The sequence below is a fragment of the Lipotes vexillifer genome, unplaced genomic scaffold (assembly GCF_000442215.2).
Source record: "Lipotes vexillifer unplaced genomic scaffold, Lipotes_vexillifer_v1.1 scaffold365, whole genome shotgun sequence".
NCBI classification, from domain to species: domain Eukaryota; kingdom Metazoa; phylum Chordata; class Mammalia; order Artiodactyla; family Lipotidae; genus Lipotes; species Lipotes vexillifer.
Genome location: NW_006781263.1, coordinates 856,043 through 869,500, shown reverse-complemented (window position 1 = coordinate 869,500; position 13,458 = coordinate 856,043). Strand labels below are relative to the sequence as shown.

Sequence of the window (13,458 nt, the reverse complement as noted above, 5' to 3'; positions counted from 1 at the left end):
TACTTGAGATTTTTCTTGTTTTCTGACATAAGATTGTATTGCTGTAAACTTCCCTCTTAGAACTGCTTTTGCTGCATCCAGTAGGTTTTAGACTGTTGTGTTTTTGTTGTCATTTGTCTCTAGGTATTTTATGATTTCCTCTTTGATTTCTTCAGTGATCCCTTGGATGTTTAGTAACATATTGTTCATCTTCCAAGTGTTTGGATTTTTTAGATTTTTTCCTATAATTGATTTCTAATCTCACAGCGTTGTGGTCGGAAAAGATGCTTGATATGATCTCAGTTTTCTTAAATTTACCAAGACTTGATTTGTGGCCCAATATGTGATCTATCCTGGAGAATGTTCCATATGCACTTGAAGAAAGTGTATTCTGCTGCTTTCGAATGGAATGTTCTGTAAATATCAATTAGGTCTATCTGGTCTAATGTGTCATTTAAGGCCTGTGTCTCCTGATTGATTTTCTGTCTGGATGATCTGTCCATTGGTGAAAGTGGGGTGTTGAAGTCCCCTACTATTACTGTTACTGTCGATTTCCCCTTTTATGGCTGTTAGCATTTGCCTTATGTATTGAGGTGCTCCTATGTTGGGTGCATCTATATTTACAATTGTTACATCTTCTTGAATTGATCCCTTGATCATTATGTAGTGTCCTTCCTTGTCTCTTGTAACAGTCTTTATTTTAAAGTCTGTTTTGTCTGATATGAGTATTGCTACTCCAGCTTTCTTTGATTTCCATTTGCATGGAATACCTTTTTCCATCCCCTCACTTTCAGTCTGTATGTGTCCCTAGATCTGAAGTGAGTCTCTTGTAGACAGCATATATATGGGTCTTGTTTTTGTAACCATTTAGCCAGTCTCTGTCCTTTGATTGGAGCATTTATTCCATTTACATTTAAGGTAGTTATCAATATGTATGTCCTTATTCCCATTTCCTTAATTGTTTTGGATTTGTTTTTGTAGGTCTTTTTTCTTCCCTTCCTCTTTTGTTCTCTTGTCTTGTGATTTGATGACTGTCTTCAGTGTTGTGTTTGGATTGCTTGTGTGTGTGTGTGTGTGTGTGTGTGTGTGTATGTATCGTAATTTTTTGGTTTGCAGGTTCCATGAGGTTCTGATATAGCAGTCTATGTATATATATACAAGGTTGTTTTAAGTTGCTCGTCCCTTAATTTCAAGTGCATTTCCCATTTCCTGCATTTGTATTCTCCTCTTCTCATGGTTGCTGGTTTTTTGTTTTTTTTTTTTTTTTCTTGCGTTATGCGGGCCTCTCACTGTTGTGGCCTCTCCCATTTGCGGAGCACAGGCTCCGGACGCGCAGGCTCAATGGCCATGGCTCACGGGCCCAGCCGCTCCGCGGCATGTGGGATCTTCCCGAAACGGGGCACGAACCCGCGTCTCCTGCATCGGCAGGCGGACTCTCAAGCACTGCGCCACCAGGGAAGCCCGTGGTTGCTGGTTTTGATAACATATTTGTGTGTGGATAATTTCCTGCCTTTACTTTATGTTTGCCTTTACCAGTGAGCTTTCCCATTTCTTGTTTCTAGTTGTGGCCTTTTCTTTTCCACCTAAAGAAGTACCTTTAGCATTTGTTGTAAAGCTGGTTTGGTGGTGCTGAATTCTCTTAGCTTTCGCTTGTCTGTAAATCTTTTGATTTCTCCATTGAATCTGAATGCGAGCCTTGCTGGGTAGAGTATTCTTGGCTGTACATTTTTCCCTTTCTTCACTTTAAATATATGGTGCCACACCGTTCTGGCCTGCAGTTTCAGCTGAAAAATCAGCTGATAACATACAAGAGAATCCCCATAAGGTTATTTGTTGCTTTTCCCTTGTTGCTTTGATATTTTTTCTTTGTATTTAATTTTTGTCACTTTGATTAATATGTGTCTTGGGGGCTTCCCTGGTGGCACAGTGGTTGAGAGTCTGCCGGCCGATGCAGGGGACACGGGTTCGTGCCCTGGTCCAGGAGGATCCCACATGCTGCGGAGCGGCTGGGCCTGTGAGCCATGGCCACTGGGCCTGCGTGTCCGGAGCCTGTGCTCCGCAATGGGAGAGAGTACAACAGTGAGAGGACAGCATACCGCAAAAAAAAAAAAAAGTGTGTTTTGGCCTGTTCCTCCTTGGGTTCAGGTTGGAGGGGGCTGGGCCAGGAATTGGGGTGTTCAAGCCCACCCAGGTGGGAGTCCCTCCCAGTGCACATGGAGGCAGGGCCTGGTACGTGGAGAAGGAGGCTGCAATGGCAGCCCCAGCTTCCTCCACAAATGTTCCTGGTTGCCGGAGCTCCACACTCCTGTCCCTCCAGGCTGTCTCCGTGCAGCCAATGGCAGTCTTCTCCCCGAATCTGCTCTCCAACGCCACGTTCCAGCACCCAGCCCCTTCTGCACCGGCAGACACACATCTCAGGTTGGGGTGTGCAGGGCTGAAGCAGGGACCATCTGTGTAGGTCACACTCTGTCCTGCCTGCCACAGACCAGTTGCTGTGCTCTTCTGCAAGGCCCTGAAGCTCCCCTTCTGTCCCAGCTGATCTCCCCACCAGGGAGGGGGCTTCCCTGGGTGTGGGAGCCTCCCCACTCCTTCAGCTCCCCCAAAGGGGCACAGGTCCCATCCCCCTTCCTCTTCTTTTTGTTTCTTTCTTTTGTCCTACCTGGTTACGCAGGGATCTTTCTTGCCCTTTCAGGTGTCTGAGGTCCTCTGCAAGTGTTGAGCAGGTGCTCTGTGAGAACTGTTCCATTTGTAGATGTATTCTTGATGTATTTGTGGGGTGGGGTGAGCTCCATGTACTCCTATTCAGCTATCTTGACTCCTCCCACATGTTTTTTTCTTAATCAGTAATTCAAATATTAATGTTATTGAGCAGATACTACAAAAAGTGCTATTTGTTGAGCACATTCTTTTGGCCTGAAATTGCTAAGAGCTTAACACACATTTTTCTCATTTAAAGTTGGCAATCATCAAATGAGGTTGGTTGGTATTATTTTCCTCTATTTATAGATGATAAAACTGAGGCTTAGATAAGATTAATGACTTGTCCAGATCACATGGCTAGTCATAGGCTTCAGCTTTTTCGTGGCTCCAAACTCCTGTTTGTACCACTCCTGAAATACTGAATAAGAATTGGAGGAGGCCACACAAACAAGACACGGCCTCTTGGGTGGTCACAGGTTAGTGGGTCTCCACCTTTGTACATGTTTTATCACCCCTGTCGCCACCCATAGTGTGTGGTGTTGAGGTTCTGGGTTTGGGTTTGGGTTTTTGTTTTTTAAGCCACGTTGTTCTGCCTGGTTTTTCTTTAATCCCGCTCACTTGTTCTTGTGCACCCTGATGTGAAGAACTGGATCAAGTATGCCCGCTTTGAAGAAAAGCATGGTTACTTTGCCCATGCGCGGAAGGTGTATGAGAGAGCCGTCGAATTCTTTGGGGATGAACATATGGATGAACACCTCTATGTTGCCTTTGCCAAATTTGAGGAAAATCAGAAAGAAGTAAGTAAACTTAAAGGAGCTTGATTATGTTGCAAAACAGCTTAGAAAAGATTACTTTTTGTGCACATTGAGTTCATTTGCATTTTCTTATTCACTTATCCTTGGAGAAAATGCTTTCAAAATATGAAAACGTGATTTCTCAAGGAAAACAGCATATATCTGGCTAAGCTGCAGATTGGGAGTGAGTGATTATGGATTATATTGTAACTGTCTTAATTTTGTTGTGCTCTGCTTCAAAATTAAGTCTTTAAACCTAAATGAGAATATTATCTGTAAACTGAGAGTCATTTGATACTCTGATTAAAGGGCTTTACAGGTAATGAACCTGGGAAACAAAAAGCCCCAGAGCTCTCAGTACAGAGAACAGAATATGAAATGGAAACAGAGATTGTCCTACAAGAAGTCAGTTATTTTCTCCCATAGTATGTATGGAAAATAATCCTGTAATGTAGCTCAAATAATACAGGATGGGGAGGGGTTGGCTGGGATCTGAATGCAGGGTCTTGCACAGGTCCCAGAGGTGAGTTCAGATTCTGTCCTCAGGCCGGTGGGAAGTGTGGAGGGTCTTAAGCAGGAAGTGGTCGGATGTCATCTGTGCTGTGAGGGGAGCCTCTGGCTGGTTCATGCAGAGGGTATTGGGGGGAGGGCGGCAGAGTGGGCCTGGGGGCGCTTTTCACATGGTCTAGGGAGAAATGGAGGTGGGTCGGCAGGGGCCTGGGGAGAAGTGAAGGGCTGTGTTGAGGAGGTAGAAAGGGCTGGGCTGTGGAAGCAGCCAGTGTGAGGAATGCAGGAGAGAGGAGTTGGGGAGGCCCCTGACAGAGCAGGTGTGTGATCAGGGTGGTGGGTGTGACTGCCCAGGACGGGGAGTCTGACAGCGACCCAGCTGGGCGGGAGGAGCGAGCTTGGGTGAGTCTGAGATGCATGGACGACATCCAGCTGGCAGCATAAGGTACACTGTTAAATGTGGGGCTCAGAGGAGAGTGTCTGTCTATCCTGGCTGAAAGTACCTCAACAAAAGGGAAAAGAAAAGTCGTACTTTGGACATTTTGAGGCCTCATTAACTTACAAGTAATGTTTTATGTTATAATTACTTTTCAAGTTGTGGCTAGAATGAGAATACTGTGTTCTGGAAGATAATCATCCTGTCTGCTTTCAGTTTGAGAGGGTACGAGTGATCTATAAGTACGCCCTGGATCGAATTTCAAAGCAGGAAGCCCAGGAACTCTTTAAAAATTACACCATCTTTGAAAAGAAGTTTGGTGACAGGCGGGGCATTGAAGACATCATTGTGAGCAAACGGAGATTCCAGTACGAGGAGGAGGTGAAGGTGAGCACTGGCGGTGAGTGGTTGTGCTGGCAGGGACCTGCTGGCTAGTCCTGGGCGACAGCATCGCTCTCCGTCCTGTGTCTGCAGGAAATTGGCATTCCAGATGGGGAGGTAAATGGGGCTGGTAGAAAAGGCAAGCAGACAGCGCTTGGATTTGCTCTGCCACTCGCATGTTGGAAGTCACTTTGTTGGTTGCTGATTATACACAACTTGAGCAAAAGCAATCTGAAATCCATTTGAGCTCAATTTTTAAAGAAGATGGAAGAGTCAGATGGAAAAAACCCATTTTTATACATTACCTTTTGGCTTAATTGCTTGAACAAAGGACATATTGTAGTTAGGGTTCCATTCTCATCTCTGTCTGTAATGTACTATTTTGATTTGAATTCAAAGGTAGTAGTGTTTTCCTTTACTGTTCTGCTCTGTATTTTAAAATACTTCTGCTTGGCCAAATTAATTAAGGTATCTCCAAACAAAGGACTAAGTCTGATGTTAAATGGGGTCCGCAAGATATGTTCAAGACGTATTGCTGTTAATTGAAAAGGCAGGTTTTGCAGTTGTGAGCATGGTATAATTCCATCGTAATTTTAAATCTAGGCATAGTGCTATGGAGTCACATATATAAACAAAGTCACTTATAAAAAAATAGATGTCTATTTTCATAGCTATAGATACTGGGAGGTTTACAGAATCAATAGGAAGCTGGAGGAGCAGGCTTGGATAATGGGCGGGAATCAGGGCAGTTGCAGAAAGTCCTGGAGCAGGAGATGAGACAGTCACATTTCAGTCTGGCCAGGGATGACTGACCCGCCAGTGGATATGACTTCCACACACCAGTTCTCAGTGTGCTTCATCTCCACGTCACCCATTCGTGTGCACCAGACCCTCAAGCAGGGGTCTTTACTCAGCCAAGTGCGGTGGCTGCCGGGGCGGGAAGACGGGGAGCTGGCACCCTTCACCTCTGTGGAGGGGAGGCATCCAGGGCACCACCAGAACAGGGGTCTGCTCTGATTACCATTTGCTGCTTCATTAAAAAAAAAAAAACAAAGGAAAAAACATCAATTGTTTTTGATCTTTATGTATTTGTCTCTAAGTCATTTTTCCACTTACACCTTCTTGAAAAAAAATGAAAAATTGGTATAGTCCCAAAAAATAAGCTGTTGTAGATAAAAGGGGCTTTGCTGGGGGAACCTCTGGCTAATAGTCTGTCTTCTGTAGTCCTTTTCCTTTTCTATTATAGAATCTCAAGAACGGTGTTTTTAAATGAAATAGCCTGTAAAGTGTAGAAAATAGTTGCTGGAGTACAGAAAGTCAGTCTGCTGCCTTCTTTCAGCTCACATAGTCCCGCAGGTGCAGCTCTGGGTTTGGTTTCTAATTATTAACCTTATCTTTCTAGGCTAACCCGCACAACTACGATGCGTGGTTCGATTACTTGCGCTTGGTCGAAAGCGACGCAGAGGCAGAGACGGTGCGGGAAGTCTACGAGCGAGCCATCGCCAACGTGCCGCCTGTGCAGGAGAAGAGGCACTGGAAGCGCTACATCTACCTGTGGATCAACTACGCCCTCTATGAGGAGCTGGAGGCAAAGGTGCAGAGCCTAGTCCTGGAGTGGCTGGGGGCGGGCTCCTCCCCCTGCGCGTTGGCCCTGCTGGCGTGGCTGGGAACTGATACCACATTTTATAAGGTGGTTTGTTTTTTGGTGTTTTTTTGGCTACGTTGGGTCTTCGTTGCTGCACATGGGTTTTCTCTAGTTGCAGGGAGCGGGGGCTACTCTTCGTTACAGTGCATGGGCTTCTCATTGCGGTGGCTTCTGTTGTTGTGGAGCATGGGCTCTAGGTGCATGGGCTTCAGTAGTTATGGCTCGTGGGCTCAGTAGTTGCGGTACACGGGCTTCAGTAGTTGTGGCTCGTGGGCTCTAGGTGCGCAGGCTCAGTAGTTGTGGTGCACGGGCTTAGTTGCTCTGCAGCATGTGGGATCTTCCTGGACCAGGGATCAAACCCACGTCCCCTGCATTGGCAGGCGGGGTCTTAACCACTATGCCACCAGAGAAGTCCCCTCTGCCACGTTTTAAACTCTGTACACCTGTAGTGGACATAGGGTGCAGCATGTGGGATCTTCCTGGACCAGGGATCAAACCCACGTCCCCTGCATTGGCAGGCGGGTTCTTAACCACTATGCCACCAGAGAAGTCCCCTCTGCCACGTTTTAAACTCTGTACACCTGTAGTGGACATAGGTGAGGTGGTTTTTAGTTTTGCTGTATTTTTTTTAAACCTTGAGATGCAACAAGATTATTACTTGGAGCTTGAAAGGGAACAATGAACTAGCCCTTAGTTTCATTATTTATAGTTTCCTGGGTTTTCTCATGAAGAGGGATCACAGCTGGATTGCACATTCTTACTTTTAGCAAATTTTCAGAAATTGGTTGTGTGTAAGTTAATAGGAAAAGGTTAACTTTCTGCTGCTTATCCGAGACTGTAGAACATCTTTGTTTCTGCCGTCGGGCAAAAGAGTTTGAGGGCTGTATTGTGGGTGATTCTGTGATCACAGTTTAATGGCCAGAGGCAGTTCCATTTTGATCATAAATGCAATCAGAGTTTGAAGATAACTTGTAGAAACATATTCAATGTTAGGGGTGTATATTTTTATTAGTAATAGTAAAATTAGTATTAGTAATAGACGTAAATATTTTGTGCAAATTTCTTATCCTAATGCAGGATCCGGAGAGGACAAGACAAGTTTACCAAGCCTCTTTGGAACTCATTCCTCATAAAAAGGTATGTTTGCTCTAAATGTTCTGTTCCAGACACATCAAACTCCTGCATCTGTTACTTGTGAAATAATTCAGTGAGATCATATTTATTGATTGGCTCTTCTCTGTGCTAGGCTCTGTGGAAAACATAAATAAGAATAAGACACACTCTTTGCCTCTGAAAACAGCTTACAGTCTAGTTGAGCGGGCAGCCTGTGTTAAGTGACCAATGACCGATACATATGCTAATGGAGAAATTCCAGGAGGATGGTAATCAGAAGAGACTGAGCTCAGCATGAGAGGGGACAGCCAACCGGCTGCTGGCACCTGCGTGGTCGTCCGCAGGCGCAGGGAACACGCGTGTTCTGGGGATGGTTGACACATGATCTCTGTGTATTTCCCAGCATGAGAGAGAGAGGTGTTGACCGAGTTGCCTTCTAGAATAGAGGGGCATGTTCTGCCTGATCACAGCACACCCACAAACAAAGCTGCCTCTCAGTAGGGGCTGCAGAGCCCTGCGTTATAGTGAAGTGCCTAGATTATTGTTCCTAATTTCTGTCAAATATTGTCTTCTTAGCTTATAAATGAGAAGATATGTCCGCCCTAGCTCTGAAGCTTTAGGGAAGTTCGTCTGTGGCCCTTGTTAATTTAAATTTAACTTACGTGAGTTTTTGTGCTTTTGTTTTCTAGTTCACATTTGCCAAAATGTGGTTACTGTATGCACAGTTTGAAATAAGACAGAAAAATTTACCGTTTGCCAGAAGAGCTTTGGTGAGTAAAGAAAGACTCAAGATGCATCATTAAGTCCTTCGAGAAGGAAATTAAAATCTTAATTGCTTACAGGTTATGTAATTCCTTTTGAGAAGGCAGCAGAAATACTGTGCCTGTATAACCTGAGACTTGTTCGAAAGCACGGCCTTTGAAGAAAGATTGGGTGATGATGCTTAAGTTATTCTGTATCAACGTTGGACAGTTAGAGCTGCCAGTTACCAGATCTTTCCTCCAGCGAGAGACATCGAATCTTAGATCTTTAGTATTCTGATCCTGTACAAGATTTTTGGTGTATAAAGTGCACCTTCTTAACAAGTGTTCTAAAATTTCTTAATAGGATCAGATGCAACTACCCTTCTGGTAAGCTACTCTCACCCTGGCTGTGGGCAGCAGGGTTCGTCCCTTGATTATCCTTTTACTCGTGGGAGGTGTTGTCCATCTGACATCCGCACTCACTAGGACATCCTGAGAAACCAGGTGAAATTCAAAATAGTTTTCCAAACAGTTCTGGAGCACTATATCTCTTGTAAAACAGGCCGACTTGACAGCTGAGTGAATTGGAGGGTTTCCTTTGGTCTCTGTCGAGCCAGTTTGAGCAGTGCGATAGTGCAGAGGGAGAGGGTGGTGCGCTGTGTTGATGCGCCAAGGCTGTTGCTCAGCGGAGAACAGCTTCTAGGCCAGGCTGAGGATGTCTGCACAAGTCAGACCCACTCAGACATCACAGCGGTTGGTTATCTTTTTTTTCCAGGGAACTTCCATAGGCAAGTGTCCAAAGAACAAGTTATTTAAAGGTTACATAGAACTGGAGCTACAGCTTCGAGAATTTGACAGATGCCGGAAGCTTTATGAAAAGTTCCTGGAATTTGGGCCTGAAAATTGTACCTCTTGGATTAAATTTGCAGAATTAGAGACAATCCTTGGCGATATCGAGAGAGCCCGGGCCATCTACGAGTTAGCCATCAGTCAGCCACGCTTGGACATGCCGGAGGTGAGGACTGCGGGGTGACTGGCTTTATCTTAGACGCTTGCCCAGCGTTACCTCAGATGACCTTGTGAATATGTGTGCCTCTTAGAGCATAAAGACCATCTCACCTATAGTCTTTTTCACTCAGATTAGGACTTCCTGTTTTGGAGACAGGAAGGTGGGGGAAGCAGCCCTCTCTAGTCGGGTAGCACAGCACAACACAGCCCCACTATGACACCAGGATGAATGGGGATCTTATGGGTAGGATCTTCCTCCCTTTCTCTTAACAGAAGGCTAAAGAGGAGGATGAGCCAGGGCAGCGCAGTCAAGGCCAACCGGAGAACAAGGAAGGTAAAGGTTGAGACTGCACAGCCCCGGATCCCTCTGGTGCAGTTTTGCCTGGATTAGGCTCTCACTAAACCAGGATGTTCCTGGAGGTACCACTGCCCCTGTCCAGGCTGGCCTGGCTGGCCACAGGGCCTGAAATCATCCCGTCAGGATCTAAGCTTGAGCCGCGAGGTGGCACCAAAACACAGCTAGGACAGCGTGAACCTCTCAGGAACCGCTGAGCTCGCTCAGTGACTCTTACTCTAGTGTGACCCTGCACTGAGCGGCTCACCAGGCCCCGCTGACTGCACTGGGCAGGGCTTTATGTGTCACTGGTCCCATCACTTGGCCTCAGCCACTCCACAGACTGCGTCCTCCAGGCATCTGGGCCACATCTTCCTAGTCCCTGTGCCCTGACGGGTTGTGCCAGGCGGGTGGGCAGCTGTGCCCTGGATGCTTGTTGAGTTGGACTCAGGCACATCAGGGAACTTAGAGTGGAGACAAAAATGGTGTGCACTGGCTGATCCAGGCCTGTTTTCTCCCCGCAAGTCCGTGGTATGTGGCAGCCTCATGACAGTGCCTGGGAGGTTTGGCAAGTTTCCCTGCTCTTTTGATAAGTCCAGAAGAGAATCCAAAAATGAACCCAAGGTTTTTTTCTCATAATGTAGACACTTAGCCAAATTTTGGCCAGTCTGTAAACAGCAGTATTATTTCTTGTATCCACATACAGTCTGTTCCTTAATTGGTCATGAAAGTTCTAGGTTCCTAGATTTCCTAGGTTGGAATGCTAGTTAGGCTGTGTTTGGATAGGGGCATGTTGCTTCTTAAATGTCAAGACTGACCTATGAAGTTATCTTTCTTAGGTGCTTTGGAAATCATATATTGATTTTGAAATTGAGCAGGAAGAAACTGAAAGAACACGAAATCTTTACCGACGATTGCTTCAACGGACACAACACGTCAAGGTATCCTGTGCTTTGTGGGTTATCTTTAATTTTGCTTGAATCCACAGTCCGGAAGAAATAGTGTATTTCTGTATTTTAAGTGTGTGGGATTTTTTAATATATTTATTTTATATGATTTCCTTACTTTTACAGAGAGCTTGTGAGTCTCAGAGGACTTTGGAATGTTAAGCTTATACCAGGTCAATATTTATACGGCGTTTAATTAACTTGGATATCGTAGGGTTGAATAAAAAATTAAAACTTCAGAATTTTGAGACTATTTCAGACACCTAATTGGGTATAGAAGCAGACTGCTTCACCATTACTATATAGAAGCATCTAGTCAGTCTGTTGTATTGAACTACTACAGATGAACACGTTACTATGCTCAGATGTCACTAACAAGAAATTAGCTTTATTATTACATTATTGTTTTCTGGGTGACATGGTTAATTTGGTTCTTTAATAATATTTTTTAAGGTATGGATCAGTTTTGCACAGTTTGAGTTGTCCTCAGGGAAGGAAGGAAGTTTGGCTAAATGCAGACAAATTTATGAAGAGGCTAACAAAACCATGCGAAACTGTGAAGAAAAGGAAGAGAGACTTATGTTGCTGGAATCTTGGCGAAGCTTTGAAGATGAATTTGGAACAGTATCAGATAAGGAGAGAGTAGACAAACTCATGCCAGAGAAAGTCAAGAAGAGAAGAAAGGTCCAAGCTGATGATGGGGTAAGAACTGAGCCCCTGAGCTGGTCCTTTCCTGCCAGCTGAGCAGAAACGTGCCCAACTTTGAAATGCATACTTTTAAGTGGCATGTATACAATCTGAGAAAGGGGGTTGACAGCTGGAGGAGGAGACAGTCAGTCTGGCTACCATGGCAACACAGCAGGGTGTATGGTCCATACACCCCCAACTGGGGGTGGGGGTTGGCAAAGGTTCTTCCTGGTGCTTGGTTCCAGAAACTGCATGAAATGTATTTCCGGAGCATTAAGCAGGAGGTCAGGGTGGAGGGAATTGAAACTCAGCCTTTAGGTAGGAGCCAATCCAGAGAAGGCTTTGTAGGCTGTAGTAAAGCTCTGACACAGTTGGTTTCTCCTGCGGGTTGATTTGAGGGGCTTCATTGGAGGAGGGTCTGTTGGGAGGCTGTTGTAAGCAAAGCAAGGTGGTGTTGGGAGCTGGGACCAGGGCGACCTTTAGGAAGTGAAATCAGTGCCCGATTGGAGGTGGGATTCAAAGGCAGGGAGTCAGGATAATCACAAATTTATGGCTTTCACTACTGGGTAAATACTAAGTAAATCTTTAAAAATTTAAAGACTCACACGTAAGACTGCAAGATGGGGTTGAAGACACTGACTGTCTTCTCGATTGACCATACAGGAGCTATGCTTAGATTTTTAGGGCATTTTTCACCAGGCTGTAGCTCTCAGTGAGCTACAGCAGCAGCAACACCCATCCAACAGTAATTACTCCCACTCTACCGGGCCAGGCCCTTCTAATTTCTCTGAAAATTCTGCTTTCCAAGTAGACTTTGATGTTGTTTTGCACAATGAAGATAAGTTGAATTTGAACCCTGGGTTTCCCAGTGGAGAACACTTTAACTGAAATGTATTCCAGCCATGTGTCAGCTTATCTTTTAACTGTTTTACTTTTTTCCCGTAGTCGGATGCAGGCTGGGAAGAATACTATGATTACATCTTTCCGGAAGATGCTGCCAACCAGCCCAACCTCAAGCTCCTGGCCATGGCCAAACTGTGGAAGAAACAGCAGCAGCAGAAGGAGCCTGGCGAGCAAGACCCAGATGCGGACACTGCCGAGCAGGAGTCCGGGCCTTCCTGTTCCTGTTGAGAGATGTTTTATTATTTTTATAGATTTATAGTTTGGAACTCTTGCAACTCCTGTAAGTTTTTGGATATTTCACCAGTGATGAACTGATGAGAATATTTGGCAGCTACTTTTGAATTATTTTTAAAAGGTTCTTGGGTTAGTTACGGATGGGTTGCAAGTAATTTTTTTAACTGTTGGATTTCTTTGTCTGGGTCTCAACATTTTGTGTTGTCCTAATGCATCATGCATTAGGAAATCTCATTAAGGTAACACTTAGGGTGTCTTTTAGATCGAACTGCAAAATTTTGAAAGTCTTTTTTTAGAAGTTTGTTACATTTCACAGTAACTTTTCAGGTGAAGTTTTCTCATGCCTGCCTTCTTCATAAAGATGTCTTATGCATTCATCTGAATCCTGTAACTTATTTACATCTTAAGAGTCACACTGACTTGAGTTCCATTCCCAGCTCTGCCACTTGGTGATACATAATGTTTATTTTCAGTTTCTTCATCCATAAAATGGGCTTTTGCCAGCTCATTTTGAAGATTAAATTAGAAAGGGAGTATTCCTGGCACAGAGTAAGTGCTCAATAAAGTGTTCGTTCCTGGCCACTTTCTTAAATAATGTTCATTCCTTGTGGAATTGAATGTGCTTAGATTAACTTCTAAATAGCTATACCTTCTTAATGGCCATTTATACTAAGTGTTTTTGAAAACACCAGTTAGAAAATAATTTACAGTTACTGTATTACTGAACAAGGTCTTTTTTTTTTTACCAAAAACATTTTAGTTGAATTTCAGTTATGCTGTAATCAGTCTCCCAAACTGGTTGAGCTCTACAGTGGCTTATTTAAAGAATAGGAATGTAAGAGCTGTGAAAAACAATGTCCCATGCTCCAGTGAGTTTGGGAAACCTTAGGTTAAGGATTAAGCCTTGTTGACAAATCTCTTTATAGTTAGGCTTCTCAGGGCCCTTGATAACACTCCCTATACATTATGAATCCCCAGGTACAATGCTGGCTGTGTTTCCCAAACTTAATGGACAAGGGAATCATCTCTTACCTAGAGCACCAATAA

The 13,458-nt window shown here is 44.5% G+C and overlaps 1 protein-coding gene across 1 annotated transcript in view; it reads left to right on the top strand.

Moving 5' to 3' along the window:
* CRNKL1 (crooked neck pre-mRNA splicing factor 1) overlaps positions 1 to 12,438 on the top strand; it is a 30,000-nt gene extending 17,562 nt beyond the window's left edge. The window contains exons 6-14 of the mRNA XM_007454528.1: positions 3,298 to 3,476; positions 4,633 to 4,803; positions 6,200 to 6,391; positions 7,520 to 7,579; positions 8,245 to 8,325; positions 9,074 to 9,313; positions 10,480 to 10,581; positions 11,041 to 11,289; positions 12,220 to 12,438. Of these exons, the coding sequence (XP_007454590.1) occupies positions 3,298 to 3,476; positions 4,633 to 4,803; positions 6,200 to 6,391; positions 7,520 to 7,579; positions 8,245 to 8,325; positions 9,074 to 9,313; positions 10,480 to 10,581; positions 11,041 to 11,289; positions 12,220 to 12,405 (1,460 nt within the window). The 3' untranslated portion in view covers positions 12,406 to 12,438. The remainder of the gene's footprint in view (positions 1 to 3,297; positions 3,477 to 4,632; positions 4,804 to 6,199; positions 6,392 to 7,519; positions 7,580 to 8,244; positions 8,326 to 9,073; positions 9,314 to 10,479; positions 10,582 to 11,040; positions 11,290 to 12,219) is intronic.
* The last annotated feature ends 1,020 nt before the right edge of the window (positions 12,439 to 13,458 follow it).